Genomic DNA, 14,357 nt, shown 5'->3' with positions numbered 1-14,357 from the left:
TTGCAATCCACTACAATTCCAAGGTCCTTCTCACACGCGCTACTGCTAAGCCGGGTATTTCCCATCCTGTACCCGTGCATTTTGTTTTTGTGGCCTAAATGCAGAATCCTGCATTTGTCTTTATTGAATGTCATTTTATTAATTTCAGCCCAATTTTCTAGTCTATCCAGGTCCCTTTGGATTTTATTCCTGTCTTCCATTGTGTTAGCTATCCCTCCCAGTTTCGTATAATCCGCAAACTTCATAAGGCTTCCCTCCACCTCATCATCTAAGTCATTGATAAAAATGTTGAAGAGTATTGGCCCCAGGACAGAACCTTGTGGCACTCCACTCGAGACCTCCTTCCAGTCCGAAGCAGAGCCACCAATGACCACTCTTTGAGTACGGTTTTCCAACCAGTTGTGAATCCACCTGACAGTATTTCCATGTAGTCCGCATTTGACTAGTTTGCTAATCAAAAGGTGGTGGGGGACTTTGTCAAACGCCTTGCTGAAATCTAGATGGTTCATTGAACTGGTTCATTGTGTTTTCATTATTGCAGGATAATGCTGTTGGGGGGCTTGGAGTGGAGTATAGAACCGAGGTATATTTTGCAGCTGAATTGTTCATTTATAATCAGGATCTACCAGATGTTGGCAACTTTTCTCAGAATGCTTTATATATCTGTACATGTCTGTTACAAATTGCCAGCTAGTTGGGATTTGTGTGATACAGAATGTCCCCCAAAGTTACAGGGTCTCTATAGTCTAGGAGAAGATGACTCAACAGTGGTTATTAGGATGGTTTCGCTGGTTTACATATATACCCTGCAGCATTTTCTGAAGACCTGTTGGACATCTTAGGTTCGGGATATACACAGTGAAGTATCATAAGAATTTGATATTCAGGCTTTGAAGCCTGCTCTTGGCTTAGTATAAAATATTAAGAATTTTAGCAGGGACCTGGAGACAGTGCAGAAATGTTTCAATTTGATCCAGAATTTTACCATTTTATTTCCACTGTTTATCCTGAAAACAGCCAGTAAGTGGCTGAATTTTTCACGTTTCAGTGGGAGCTTCTGTTCCCCAAAACTGGCTTCATAGTACTGTGGCATATGATGACAGATATTGTTAGCCAAGGTTAACTGCATCCTGCTCACTTGCTCTGCATTGCAGTGCTGAAAGTCACATGGTTTGGCATCCGCTGCTTTTATGTTTCAAACAAGGCAATACAGGAAGTTGTTAATTCGGACAACTGCAGCTTGCTCCTCCACTTTGCATTAACAAATAACAATTACACTGTAACAATGCCTGCTAGAAATGTTTTCCTCAACTGCATTTCATTGATATGACTATTAAAATGCAGCAGAAATGGAGCCTGTAGTGTTGGACATGATCGTTTTTTTTTGGAAAAGCCTCTTAATCGGAACAGTTTCACAATCAGCAACAGAGTTTTTATTTCAAGATCAGAAATAGTCGAGTTGGGTCTCAAAGGCAACATTAACTTGTGTCCTGTTTTCAAACTGCAGTTGTGTTTACGTCAGGTATAGTTTAGTGAGACATAGGACCTATCCGCATTACACATTTAAAGCAACATTATACTACAGTCATGGCTTCACCCTCAATGAATCTTGGGAACTGTAGTTTAAGGACGCTGACAGTTGTTAGGAGACCCCTATTCTCCTCACAGAGCTACAATTCTCAGAGTTCTCTGAGAAAAAGGATTGACAGTTAAACCACTCTGGGAATTGTAGCTCTGTGAGGGGAAGAGGGGGTCTCCTAATAACTCCCAGCACTCTTAACAATACCGTACCCAAGATTATTTGGGGGAAGCCATAACTCTTTAAAAGCAATATGATGCTGCCTTAAATGTATAGGGCAGTTGGCTCCCGAGTTTGTGTGACACTTAGGAAAAAAATGTTCTTTGTTGATACAAGCAGAATCAAAGTAGTGTTGAAGTTACTTGAGAGTCAAGATTGCTTCTGTGTAGTTCAGAGATGCAAGAGGACATTAGTAGGCAAAAAGGGCATGGAGCAGTGCTCTTCCAGTGTGCACCTAAATACATTCTTGACTTGCCTATGAAGACCATGTCAAGTTAAATCGTCATGATCATCAATTTTTTTGAACAAGACTCTCTTAATGGTCAGTTTAAAAAGCCATGCCTCTCCCACTTGGACTGCTTGGCAAGCAAGAGATGGGCTGTGAGCCTCAGCCAGTGTTTTCTGACAGCTCTTGTTGCTGACTTTCTTTCATGCACTCAGCTGCAAATGCCAAATGGAATGCATGGGGGTTGGCTGATGCTTAAGATTATAATCCATGCCTCATCAGAAAAGCATCAAGTGTAGAATAGCTTTAATGAGTCTCAGACAAATAAATTCTAAAGATGGTACATTCCTTCTTTTAAGATAAAGACACAAAACAGGATGTCAGCTATCTGTTTCATTTCAGTGTAGATGAATTTTTAAATAAGTTTTCCCATCAAGAACTGGGTCCATCCCATGCCACTACTTCTGTATGCTGACAATTTTCTCCAGTTCATGCTATAGCCGCTAAATCTGCAATAGCTAATGGCTCCAGCGTAGCTTAAACCTCATTCTCGTCCTCCCCTTGACCTACAGCTGTGCTCTTGGCAAAGGCAAGATGTGCTTTAAATGATGCTCGTTCACCTTCCCAAATATCCTTTTGCTGTGAACAGTATGGATTGATGAGCATCGTCACAGAAAATGCCAGCTTCATTTAAATTTAAGTGTCTTCTTCATATTCTCCCTGAACAGATATACATATTCATTGCTCTGTATAGTTTTAAAAACACAATGGTTTCCAGCTAAATAGAGCTTCTATCCAACTAGGATGACATTAGATCAGCCTTCCCAAGCCTGGTGCCCTCTGGATGTTTTAGATTACAGGTCCCAGCATCCCTGACCATTAGCCATGCTGATTGGGACTGCTGGGAGCTTGAGTCCAAAACATTTGGAGGGTATCAAGTTGGGGAAGATTGTGTTAGATCATCCAGGATAGCTCAGTGATAAAACATGATCTCTGGCATCTCCATGCAAAGGATTCAAGGTAGTGCTTAGAATAACTGTGGCTTTTCCCTCACAAATAGAAAGCACTCTTCTATTTAGTATGTGAGGCAGGATATTTGACTAGTTCTGATGAAATTGTTCAAGTTGGCGCCTTATGCAGGAAGGTTTGACCACGTCTGAGAGGATTTTTGCCTGGAATATTTTGTATCGACCTCCTCTTGAGGGTTGCTTGGGCTGCAAATGTAGCATTTTCCACTTATAGTTTTGGTAGGCTTAAAGGGATTGACAAACACCCACATGCTTGCATATACTCGGTTCAAGAGATTGAAGACCCATGCCACTGTCTGTCTGATTGCTGTGGGAACAGGAGGTAACAGGAGGTAAGAGCAACTCAGACAGGAAATGGGATCTTCCCTCTTTAGAACAGAGGAACTTGCAACTTATGAAAATGTTTACTTCTGTAAATGCCCAAAGAGTTTATTCAGTAGCTGTATTTGCTAACACTGTCAGATTGCTAGGACAAGCAGCTAGCCACCCTAGCTTATTGTGTGAAGCCCTGCATACCAAACAGGAAGCTATGTTTGTAAGAAAAATTTTTTTCCAACTAAATAACACACACGGTGTCAAAATTGGATTTTATGAATATTTCTCAGTGAATTTGAACAAATTGGATTGATGACTGAAATTCTTCACAGTATCATGATTTATTCTGCTAAATATCTCTTTCAGATAATCTTTAAGAGGTGTGTGTGTGTGTGTGTGTGTGTGTGTGTGTTTGTCTGTCTTACTACTGCAACATTAGTTTTTGGCAGAGTTCACCTTCTCTCTCAATTTAGTGGAATTATTACATCAGCGTTGCCAGAAGAATCATAATTATCCATCTTCAAAGCACGTACATTTGTCACTTACAACATTTGCCTCTAGGGCTTTTTACAGCCGGTTTACTTTTTTGAGGCCTTGGTGGATGCTTTTGCCCAACTGAGATGCTAAGGCAGCATTTCACAGACTTCTGACAGCTGAGGCTCCCTGTTTTCCAAATTAGGTTAAAAAGGCACCCTTCGACTCATACACCCCAAAATATTTATTTTTTGAGTGTATAGGAATGAACTGCCTTCCAAGGAACCCATTGGTCTTGTGTTCCTGCATGAATTACTAGCCTGGGTGTTCTTTTGCACTGGAAGGAGGCAATGCCTTAAAAACAGTGAGTTCTTAAAATGCCACAGGGGGCCGCCTCAGAGTTGGTAACTCTGCTGGGACTCTGCATTGGGGCCAGCTGAATGATCCTGCTTTACCGGTGCAGAAACCCAGCACAAGCATCACCTTGCAGAAAAGACTGGTGGGAAGAACAAGGCCAGAACAGGGGATCATGCAGAGATGCAATTGGTAGCCTTCTCTGTGGGTGTGCTCTGTGGGATCCCACCTCAGTTAATTTGCTGACAGCACATAGTTTTGGGAATACTAAGAAAGAAGCCAAACTTCTGGAGTGAAGGGAGGGAGTACTGGGGTGTCATTAAGTTATCGTGAGCCCTGTATTGACTGTCGCAATGCACTGATTGTTTCCTCCTTTTGCATTTAAGATGTCCTGAGGTTTGTCGGTCTCATCACTGGGTAAAACTCTTTACTGTGCCTCTCCATTTGCACTGCTTGAGGAAGGGAAGCCAGCTGTGTTAATGCCTAGACTGCTTGAATGACAGGTAAAAATGGCCACCCAATGGGTCGCTTGCAATAATGTTGTCTGAGAATGTTTAGCCTTTTAATAAAAATTACTGGGTTTGGATTTTTTCAGAGCTTTACTCTCTTCTTGCCAGTATACAGTAACTGATAATTAGCTTGCTTTTGTAATATACTCTCTGCATGAAAGGAGAGCCCTTAACTGTCAGCCTCTATGAGCAACTATCTCATGCCCATTTATATAAGCCCATTTATATAAGCATACATTGGTTCTTTTAATTTTGTTCAGATTTTTCCTTGCTGCTCACTTTTGGTAATATAGAGCACATCTCATACCAAACATACCCGAAGGATTGGATTAAAATCTGATGTATATAGCTGGCTGTTACTGACATGCAGGGCTGTCCTTTCTTGTAACAGGGAGACACTTTTTTGTGCCAAGTCGATTCAGCCATATAACAAGTTATGCAAATTATTATAATTTATGCATGGACTTGCTCAGTTTGCATGTAGGTGGTCTGGATGCAATCTTTGGGTTTTGTGGAACTTTTTTTGCAAGGAGTAAAATGGAAGTAGAAAGTAGTCTGAGTAATGCAGACAAAGCTGACCAAACCTCAACTCCTGTTAAAATCAACTCTGAGCGTTTAATCTCTTGTAGATTGCACCTCTGTGGTCTTTAGCATGGATATCCAACTTGCAACAAGGGTGTCACAAGTAGCGTAGTTAGCAGAGGTTTGTGGTGCTCCTGGATAGAATGAGGGACCCACAGGCCTGGCTATGGTATAGCAGTGTCTGAACTCATGTCTGGCTTTTGTGCTTATTCTGCCCTGCTACCTACACGACAGCTCAATAGCCTAGAGACAAACCCACACCAAGGCATGGGATGCAGTACATACGTACTAGAGTGTGTGCATGAGTGACATATAGTTTTTCATTGTGGCCTTGACTTTTGACACAGATGCCAAAAGATTGTTGTTGAGGCATGGGAGAATGACTCTGAGCTGGTAATGACTCCAAGGTAAACATCCCCTATTTCCATATGGAATGTTATTTCTTCTAAATGATGTACTCTGTTAGAATATAGACCATTTTAAGAGAGGGCAGCAATTAAAACACAAAGCATCACATCCTTGATTCATAGCTGGTGATCCACAAAAGAGCACAAATTCTTTGTCTGGACTGTCTTTCCAGGACCTCCGGCATCTCTTCTGCTGTACATGTGTCTCTTTAAAAGGGCCAGTCAGTTACTCTATGCATCCATATGGGCTAGTTAAGAGGAATGTTGTCAACACCATGAGACTAGAGGCAAATTGCATCTTGCACTCTTTACAATATGAGTAAATGGACCGTGGTGAAAGAACTCTTACATTACAAGTTGGAAGAGCCAGTAGGGATGCGCAAGAGTGCTCCTGTTATCTGCACACATGCTCCTGCACACATGGATGAGGTCTGAAACACTGTATGCTGAAAGATAGCATCTCTGTTCTTTGTCAGGCTCCAAAGGCATGTATGTGATGAGGCAGATGCCACTCTCTGGCCTGTGTGCATGCTGCATGTGCAGTAAGTGGCCAGAGGGAAGGCAAACAACTTCTCCTTTATGCTGCTGTAATGATTGCTTCAGGGAGCTATCCAAATCTTCACCTTATCGCTATCTGCCTTGGGCAAGCCCAGGTGGAGGCACTCCACAAGTCTGGACTGCAGGATTTGGAAGGGTTAAAATGGCACACATGGTCTCTAGAGTTAGAGCTTGGATGTACACAATTTCTGGGTTGTCCACACAAATTAACCTTAATGTTGACGTTTTGATTCTCAGTGAAATAACTTTAATTGCAGTGTTGCAAGGGTGATTCAGTTCCACCCAGGTTATTTGTTGATGTTGGCATTCAGGCTCTCAGAGCCTCCTGAGCACTAAGTCGCCTCTAACCTTAGCTGGTAAGTTTCTTCATAACATCACAACAATGGGGGTTAGGCATAACAGAATTGATGTCCAGGACCACTGTAGCATCAGAGCAGCTGAGCCATCAAGAGAAACAGAGGGATCGTAGGTACCAGTTGCAAGAATCCAGGAGAGAATAGGAGAGAATAGGTACAACCTGTGCTACCAGCTGGTTGTTGATTTCCTCATTTACTAATATAATCTGTTTTGTGAGCCCTTCCGCTGATCTTGCAGTCGATCTGTAAAGTTAGGGTCTCGTATAAAGGACTCACTAACGTGATAATCTTGCTTGAATTATCTATCTTAACTGTTTATCCTTGTAATCACTATTTGGCAAATAGCATAGTTAAACTTGCTGACCTTTCCTGGGGGCAAGATAATTCATGAAAATTCATCCCTTCCCTTATCTAGGGATGTGAACCCGTGATACTACAATTGCACTTGAAGTTTTATTGCCATTGCAAAATGCTAGAGAAGAGACTGATTGGGATGAAGGGGGAAGGGTGTTGGTAGCTAACTAGGGAGATTGGTACAACATTGAAAAAAGGTCACAGTTTACAAGTTGAAATGCTCCCAAAGGCCCAGTAAGATCACGTGGATGCATTCAGCCAGGCTGCTTCATGTGTTTGTTAGCTTAGTCCTACAACAGTGTTTTCCTTCAGTATATAAGACCTTTTGCTCTGGAGCCCCACGTGGGTGTGCGCTGCACAAGCTTGTGACTTTCCAAAGTCATATTGGTCTGTGTTTGGAAAGAGTACTGAACTGCTCACTCAGTGGAACCTCTGAAATGGAAATGGGCTGCCTTCAAGTCCATTCTGACTTATGGCTACCCTATGAATAGGGTTTTCATGCTAAGTGGTATTCAGAGGGGGTTTACCATTGCCTCCCTCTGAGGTTAGTCCTCCCCAGCTGGCCAGGGCCTGCTCAGCTTGCTGCAGCTGCACAAGCCAGCCCCTTCCTTGTCTGCAACTGCCAGCTGGGGGGCAACTGAGCTCCTTGGGACTACGCAGGTTGCCCATGACTGCACAGGTGGCAGGGCACGTAACCCCTGAGCCACTCCCTCTGGGGGTGATCTTTATCTGGCCCTTGACACCCAGGAGACATGAGTGGGGATTTGAACTCACAGACTCTGGACTCCCAGCCAGGCTCTCCTCCCCACTGATTCATTTAGAATATAAGAGCCCTGCAGGATCAGACCACAGACCCATCATGTCCAGTATCCTGATTCCCAATTTGGCCGGTTAAATGTCTCCATGAAGCCCACAAGCAGAGTATAAAGACTATGAGCATCTCCTGTTTTTCTCTCCCCAGGATGTCTTTGACACAGTGCCACACTGTCTCTAAGCATCAAAGTTCTATATCAACATTCTGACTAATAGCCATTGGTAGACTTAGCCAGCCATCACTTGTTCAACTGGAACAGTCCTCAGCTAAATAGAATGGAACCTATATACTTTTTGTTTAGGGTCTCCTATCACGTTTTAGCATTTCCCTTGCAGTGCTGTGTGCCAGGCTTGCAGGAGAGCTTATTGCTAGGAGCGTAAAACACTAGAATCTTATTAGGCTGAATTGCATCACTCCCCTGGGACTTGGATTGGTGTTGGATAAAATTGCTGTATTCATCCTTTCCTGGAACTTGGGAGTTTGAAATCCAGCAAACGCTTACTCATTTTGGACAGAGGCTTCTCCTATCAGCATTTTTATATTCAGAAGGTGTAAGTTAGTTCTGTTCTTTCAGCTTTGTTTCTTTATGCAAAAATATTTCTATCAAAGCAATAATGCAGTCACAGCACCTACCTGTTACTACAACAGTGCTTCTATTCAAAATATTTCAGTCTCTAGTCACTGGTATCTTGGATGCCGCTATTAACTTTAGCAGTGATTCTCCTTTTTAAAGATTTAAACCATTGCTAGCAATCCCTGGCATGAGGCCAGTTACTGTTATGGAACAATTGTAGGTCTGTACATATTACAAAGCATACCTACTCAAACTAGTGATATGCTTTTATCATACAGTAGTGGCCTTGAATGGGTCTGAAGGCTGGGAACATTAAAAAAATAAAATCTGACAAACGTGTCTTTAGTTCTGGGGGTGTTGGATTTCTGTTTTTCAAAAAGTAGCTTGCAGTGACAAGTGACAAGCTGTTTTTGAAACTGAGGGAACTTCATAAGTGGACTAGGATGTGGCCTGGAGGTCTGCTGTTGAGAGGGGAGCCTCAGTCTCTCTGGGCATTCTTAAAGTAGCTCTTTAGATCCCAGATATGGACTATTACAATTTTAAGTGTCCTCCGCATAATCATGATTGTGTTTTCCAAGTGGTTTAAAACACAAGCACAGAATTTGGCATCTTTACTTATTACAAGAGCACATTTCTAGTTACAGTACAGTTTTCATTCACACGGTCAATTACTATTGAAAAACTGGGTCAGAATTGCTGGTGGCTTGGACTGCTATATGCCAGCCCTTGACAAGATTCATACTTTGATAACAAGGGATTGGATATTTATCCACGAGAAACTGTGTTCACATTCCAGTGAAGGCTGTATCCCTTTTGCAGTTCATTTGCTCCTATTTAATGTGATTGCCTGTTTGGTTTCTATATAAGCTGAGTGTCCTTACCAATACATACTTGTTAGCAGTGCATCTAGCATTGGCATACGGCTGGATTATTGTGGAGCAAATGAGCCAATAAGGCATGGCCATTATCTCCAGTTGAGCACTCCTCTGCTCCATTTGCTAAACATCTCTAGCAGTTGTGCAATGACACATTCCACTTGTTTGGCTCACATCTTGTTTGTTGTGGATGAGACTTGTGCTGAGGACAGCTGCCCAACAAATGTACTGCCTTCAAGTGGATTGCAACTTAACGAAATCTGCTTTGAAGTGGTGTGTGTGTTTATAACTAAGTCTTGTACCTTTGAATTTATCATCATGGAGACTATGAGTTGGAAAAGGTTCAGAAGAGGGCAGCCAGAATGATCAAGAGGAAAGGTTGCAGCATTTGAGGCTTTTTAGTTTAGAGAAAAGGTGGGTCAGAGGAGACATAGAAGTATATAAAATTATGCATGGCATTGAGAAAGTGGATAGAGAAAAGTTCTTCTCCCTCTCTCATAATACTAGAACTCGTGGACATTCAAAGAAGCTGAATGTTGGAAGATTCAGGACAGACAAAAGGAAGTACTTCTTTACTCAGTGCATAGTTAAACTATGGAATCTGCTCCCACAAGATGCAGTAATGGCCACCAGCTTGGATGGCTTTAAAAGAAGATTAGACAAATTCATGGAGGACAGGGCTATCAATGGCTACTAGCCGTGATGGCTGTGCTCTGCCACCCTAGTCAGAGGCAGCATGCTTCTGAAAACCAGTTGCTGGAAGCCTCAGGAGGGTAGAGTGTTCTTGCACTCGGGTCCTGCTTGCGGGCTTCCCCCAGGCACCTGGCTGGCCACTGTGAGAACAGGATGCTGGACTAGATGGGCCACTGGCCTGATCCAGCAGGCTCTTCTTATGTTCTTATGTTACTATAGGCCTGGACTTGTACATTTGTGCATATTCTGACCTAGGAAGAGAAACCATTGTTGTCATTTGTGAACCACAGCTGGTGGATGGTGATAACAGTCCAAACACTGAGTCTGTGAAATTTACTTCCCGAAAACCAGGTGGGGTGAGGGAAACTGGAGGATAGAAATGCATCACTAGTTTACCTTGTTGCAGTTCACACTGCCTGTATATTGATGCATATACAGTGATGCAGAATTGAGTGCAAATCAGAGACAGGACTATTAGATGGCTAAGATTGTCATTAGCTCACTGTAAACAGTGTTGGTGCATCCTAAAATTAAGGGTTGCAGGCTTTAATCAGTTAAAGCTGTAACTTAATTAAAAAAAATTCTAGTTAACTGAATTGAGCTCTCAAAACTATCCTTTCCGAAAACCCCCAAAACTTGCATTAATGCCTTCTTGAAGTCTGCTTAGTACTATTTGGACAACCTGTGCAACTTTAACTCTTCTAAAACCAGCAAGTGCTATGTTTGTTATTCAAGTAATATTTCAAGTAATTTTCTTGCTGTTCTTCAATCAAAAAAGACTCCCAGATCAGCTTATAGATCATTATAAAAAGACGGTCCCTGCCTTCAGGCTTAGTCTACAAAAAGACACAAAAGGAAAATTGGTTGGGAGGGAAGAGGGAATAAATATTCAGGTACTAGTTCTTAATTACAGAAACTGTTTTTGTAATTGAACACAGCCTGATCAGGAGAATTGAGCTGCTGTAGCACTCTCACTTGCCTCAACCTGCCTGACAGTCACAAAGCTGAGGGCACCTGGTGCAGCCACCTGGCTGAAGCGAAAAAGGTGTCACGTCTCAGTGCCTGGATAAGAGACCTTCTGGGGCCCCCATGTAAGCATCCTTGAGTTTCCTGGTGAAAGAGAGGTTATGTATAAAGCTGCGAAGTAATATAATAAAAATCACTTAATGTGGAACTATGGATTCACTGGAACCGTGTGTTCACTTGCAACAGTGAATGCATAAAATGAGGAAAGATGTCCACAAGTGTGGAAGAGGGCTTAATTTAAATTAATTTACCTTCCTGGAAGGGGATGTAGATGTAGAGAGTCTCAAGGTATTCTGGTGGTTTGTGACTTGCTTTTTGTCCTTCTTTGCAGATTAATCAGCACTCGATGGGGATTACCAGTGGAGCAGCCCTTTGTGTCACCTTTCCACCTTTGTGTAGCAAGCAAAACAACTTCAGCACCTCTTCAATAATAATTATGAAACTAGTATTAACTGAATGGCAATTATGGATTTTTAACTCTAGTTCACAGTAGACAAAAGCAAGCCAGCAAGCCATATGTTGAATTTCCTACCAAATAGCTTTTTGCTCCTCTGAATGTTTCCAAGTCTACATGAGAAATTGATGACGAAACCTGTTCATAACAAGGGGAATTACAAATATTGCTTGCACAAGGAACACGACGCCATCAGAAAGAGAAGACACCGTAACTTATCGCTAGAGATGATAGTGTTATTTATATAGATAGAATAAATAAATATATATATATATATATATATTTTTATGGTAATGAAAATGGCTCCCCAGAATGCTGACTCGGAATCTATGCAAGCTCAAGAGCTACCTGTGGTACAGCTCCAGAAACCGGAAAACGAGAATGAGAGTAAAGAAGAGACCATAAGTGAAGGATCCATAGATCGGATACCTGTACGTCTCTGGGTAATGCATGGTGCCGTAATGTTCGGCAGGGAATTTTGTTACGCCATGGAGACAGCTTTGGTGACACCAGTATTGTTACAAATCGGTAAGTGAAACCATTACTACACGTGACCATGAACAAACACCATTGTCTGTCTTTTATTGTCCATAAAGTGTCAGATCAAATTGGCCTCTGGAGGTGTTCTCAGATTTAGTTGTATCAGCCACTGTAAGAAATAACCAGAGACCACTGTATACAAGGCAGTGCCACTCAGTCACCGCTCCTGTGTTGTCACTCAGGTTCTGTCTGTAACAGTTTGAGTGGCTGATGTGATTGCTTTCCATGTCAGCATCCTGACCCCCAGGAAGGTGCAGTGCTGGCATGGAAAGTAACCATATCATCAAACCACCCAACCTAGTTTGCTTCATTCAACCTTTTACCACGGTGCAGTGATGGATCAGTCCTCAGACATAAGTATCAGTTAACAGTCTAGGTCCAAAGAGGAAGGTCCAAATCCAACCAGGCTGGGTGTGGAGGGGTGGGAGGAAGGAGCTGGAACCATCACTGAGTCAGACATACAGTACATATACAACTGACTGTCATTGATAGGTTTGTGGGTATTATATGAAGAACTAAAATGATGCCATTGCTAACATCCTTTTGCCTGCTAAGAGTTACCTTCTCCAGCTTTTCTATCTTCTGCGCCTTTCTCTTTTCTTTTTTCCTATCTTTATTCCTAACCAGTGCCCCAATGCCCCTTCAAAACGGCAGTGTCATTCTTTGGAAACCATGGAGGATTTGCTACAGCTTTCAGTTTTTGGTCAGGGCCAGTATCACCAGTTGTGTGTCCAACTACCATAGCAATCGCACATTACGCTCTGCTAAGTTAAATCCTCCTACTTTCGGCTACAGTCACCCCATCGCTGCCTTTGCAGGCATGCATTTGTTGGTCCTGAAGGGTTTAGCTCTCTGCTGTTTTTGTGGGCAATCTAGTTTGTTATGGGCTTTGTTACAGGTTCTTTAAACTTTTAAATAATTGTTAAAAGATTTTGCAGCCACCACAGCAAAGTAGCAGCTATGCAAGCACGTCTTGGGCTGCCTTGTTCAGAATGCCTCATTCTGAAGGAAGAACCTCCTTCTTTAGACCAAGAGGGAGAGGGCACCAGTGCTACTGCCATGTTAGCCGTGGCAAAACAGTTTTTTTAAATGAGAGGATGCCGAAGAGAGGTGGAGGCAGTCAGCAGCACAGTGCTTTGGGCCTGCCCTGCACGGAGCCTTCTAAAGCACAGGACCTGGGGCAGTTGCCCCAATTTGCTGTGCCTTAAGGACAGTAGTGGCCATAGGCTTCTGTACATTGAGGACTGGTTCATAGTCTTCTGCAAGAACTTGTCCTTACCTGTAACAAACACTATCTGGCCATTCTGGTTGTCTTCAGGTGCTTTCTGGGTCATTGTAAATCCCTAAGCAAAGTATTTCAGCTATTCCTGCGAATGTCAGCAGACTCGCCATGCTTTTAAGTGGCAATAGCATTGATCCTCCAGGACCAAAGTACATCTTATTCCAAAGTTTATTCAGTTCTCAGAGAGTTCACATTGCTGAGCAGATAATGCATATTGATGTCTCTTGAGGTGCTCATGATGGTGTGAAGCTATTGCTTGTGCAATAACAGTAATGCTTAGACCTAGATTTTAATTTAGATGTTTCATATCTTTGATGTCTCAGCTAGCAGAGCAGCAGACCGTAGGATGTGTGCAAACCTAATCTAAGTATTTTTTTAAAAGATGTCCATGCAGTATGGTGGATCATGTTGGGTTCACATGTGCAGGAGAAAAAGGGCCTACTTGCTACATGGCCTTGAGCAAGTCTCTGTGTCTTGCCTAACCCTACCTCACACAGCTCTGCTTATGATAAGGATCTATTTAGTTTTGAGCCCTCAGGATAGGGTGGGAAATCTAAGCAAATTAACATATAAGTTGACTCAAGGATGTCGACACAGAGTATATGTAATGTAAACCTCAGAATACAATATAGCATACAGGGCAGTGACTAACAAAAGGGATTGATCTAAGATTGAGGGGATTGATCTGAGATGGTAATGAGTGATGTGCAGCTCTTGGTAGCGTTTGAAGGTTTTCTCTTAAGATGCAAGACTTGTCTCCCAATTAAATGTAGATCTCTCAGACTGATTATCTAGGCTAAGTGAACGGTCAACTGCTTTTACTGTATAATTTAAAGCCATCAAACAGTATGGAGGTGAATAGTAGTAGGTACAGGTAAGAAGCTTAGCTTGTGAAATATCTGCCTGGAAATGTTTTTGGGTAGTAATTCTGCTTGGAAATCTGTAAGGCCTTGCTTTGACCCTGTTGAGCTTCACCCAGCACAAACCTGTCTAAAGACCTGTCTAAAGGATTGCTTTGCTCTGGAGGAACCTCAATCACAACACAAGGAGGGCTCATCCGTCCACACAAGGTGTGTCAGTGTCCTGCCGTTGGCAGCTTAAACCAATATGTCCCTTGAGAACTGTGTGGGACAAGTGT

General features: G+C 42.5%; 1 protein-coding gene across 3 annotated transcripts in view; it reads left to right on the top strand.

Moving 5' to 3' along the window:
• SLC45A4 (solute carrier family 45 member 4) overlaps positions 1-14,357 on the top strand; it is a 110,884-nt gene that overhangs the window by 41,673 nt on the left and 54,854 nt on the right. Inside the window, exons 2-4 of one of the 3 annotated variants that reach the window (XM_061607051.1) lie at positions 4,582-4,698; positions 10,856-11,008; positions 11,275-11,925. In XM_061607051.1, the coding sequence (XP_061463035.1) occupies positions 11,685-11,925 (241 nt within the window). In that variant the 5' untranslated portion in view covers positions 4,582-4,698; positions 10,856-11,008; positions 11,275-11,684. The remainder of the gene's footprint in view (positions 1-4,581; positions 4,699-10,855; positions 11,009-11,274; positions 11,926-14,357) is intronic. The other 2 variants (XM_061607050.1, XM_061607052.1) reach the window with 2 other exon arrangements.

The sequence above is a fragment of the Rhineura floridana genome, chromosome 1, assembly GCF_030035675.1.
Source record: "Rhineura floridana isolate rRhiFlo1 chromosome 1, rRhiFlo1.hap2, whole genome shotgun sequence".
Taxonomy (NCBI): Eukaryota; Metazoa; Chordata; class Lepidosauria; order Squamata; family Rhineuridae; genus Rhineura; species Rhineura floridana.
Note: the sequence above shows the minus strand (reverse complement) of the source record. Positions and strands in the feature narration are given on the sequence as shown.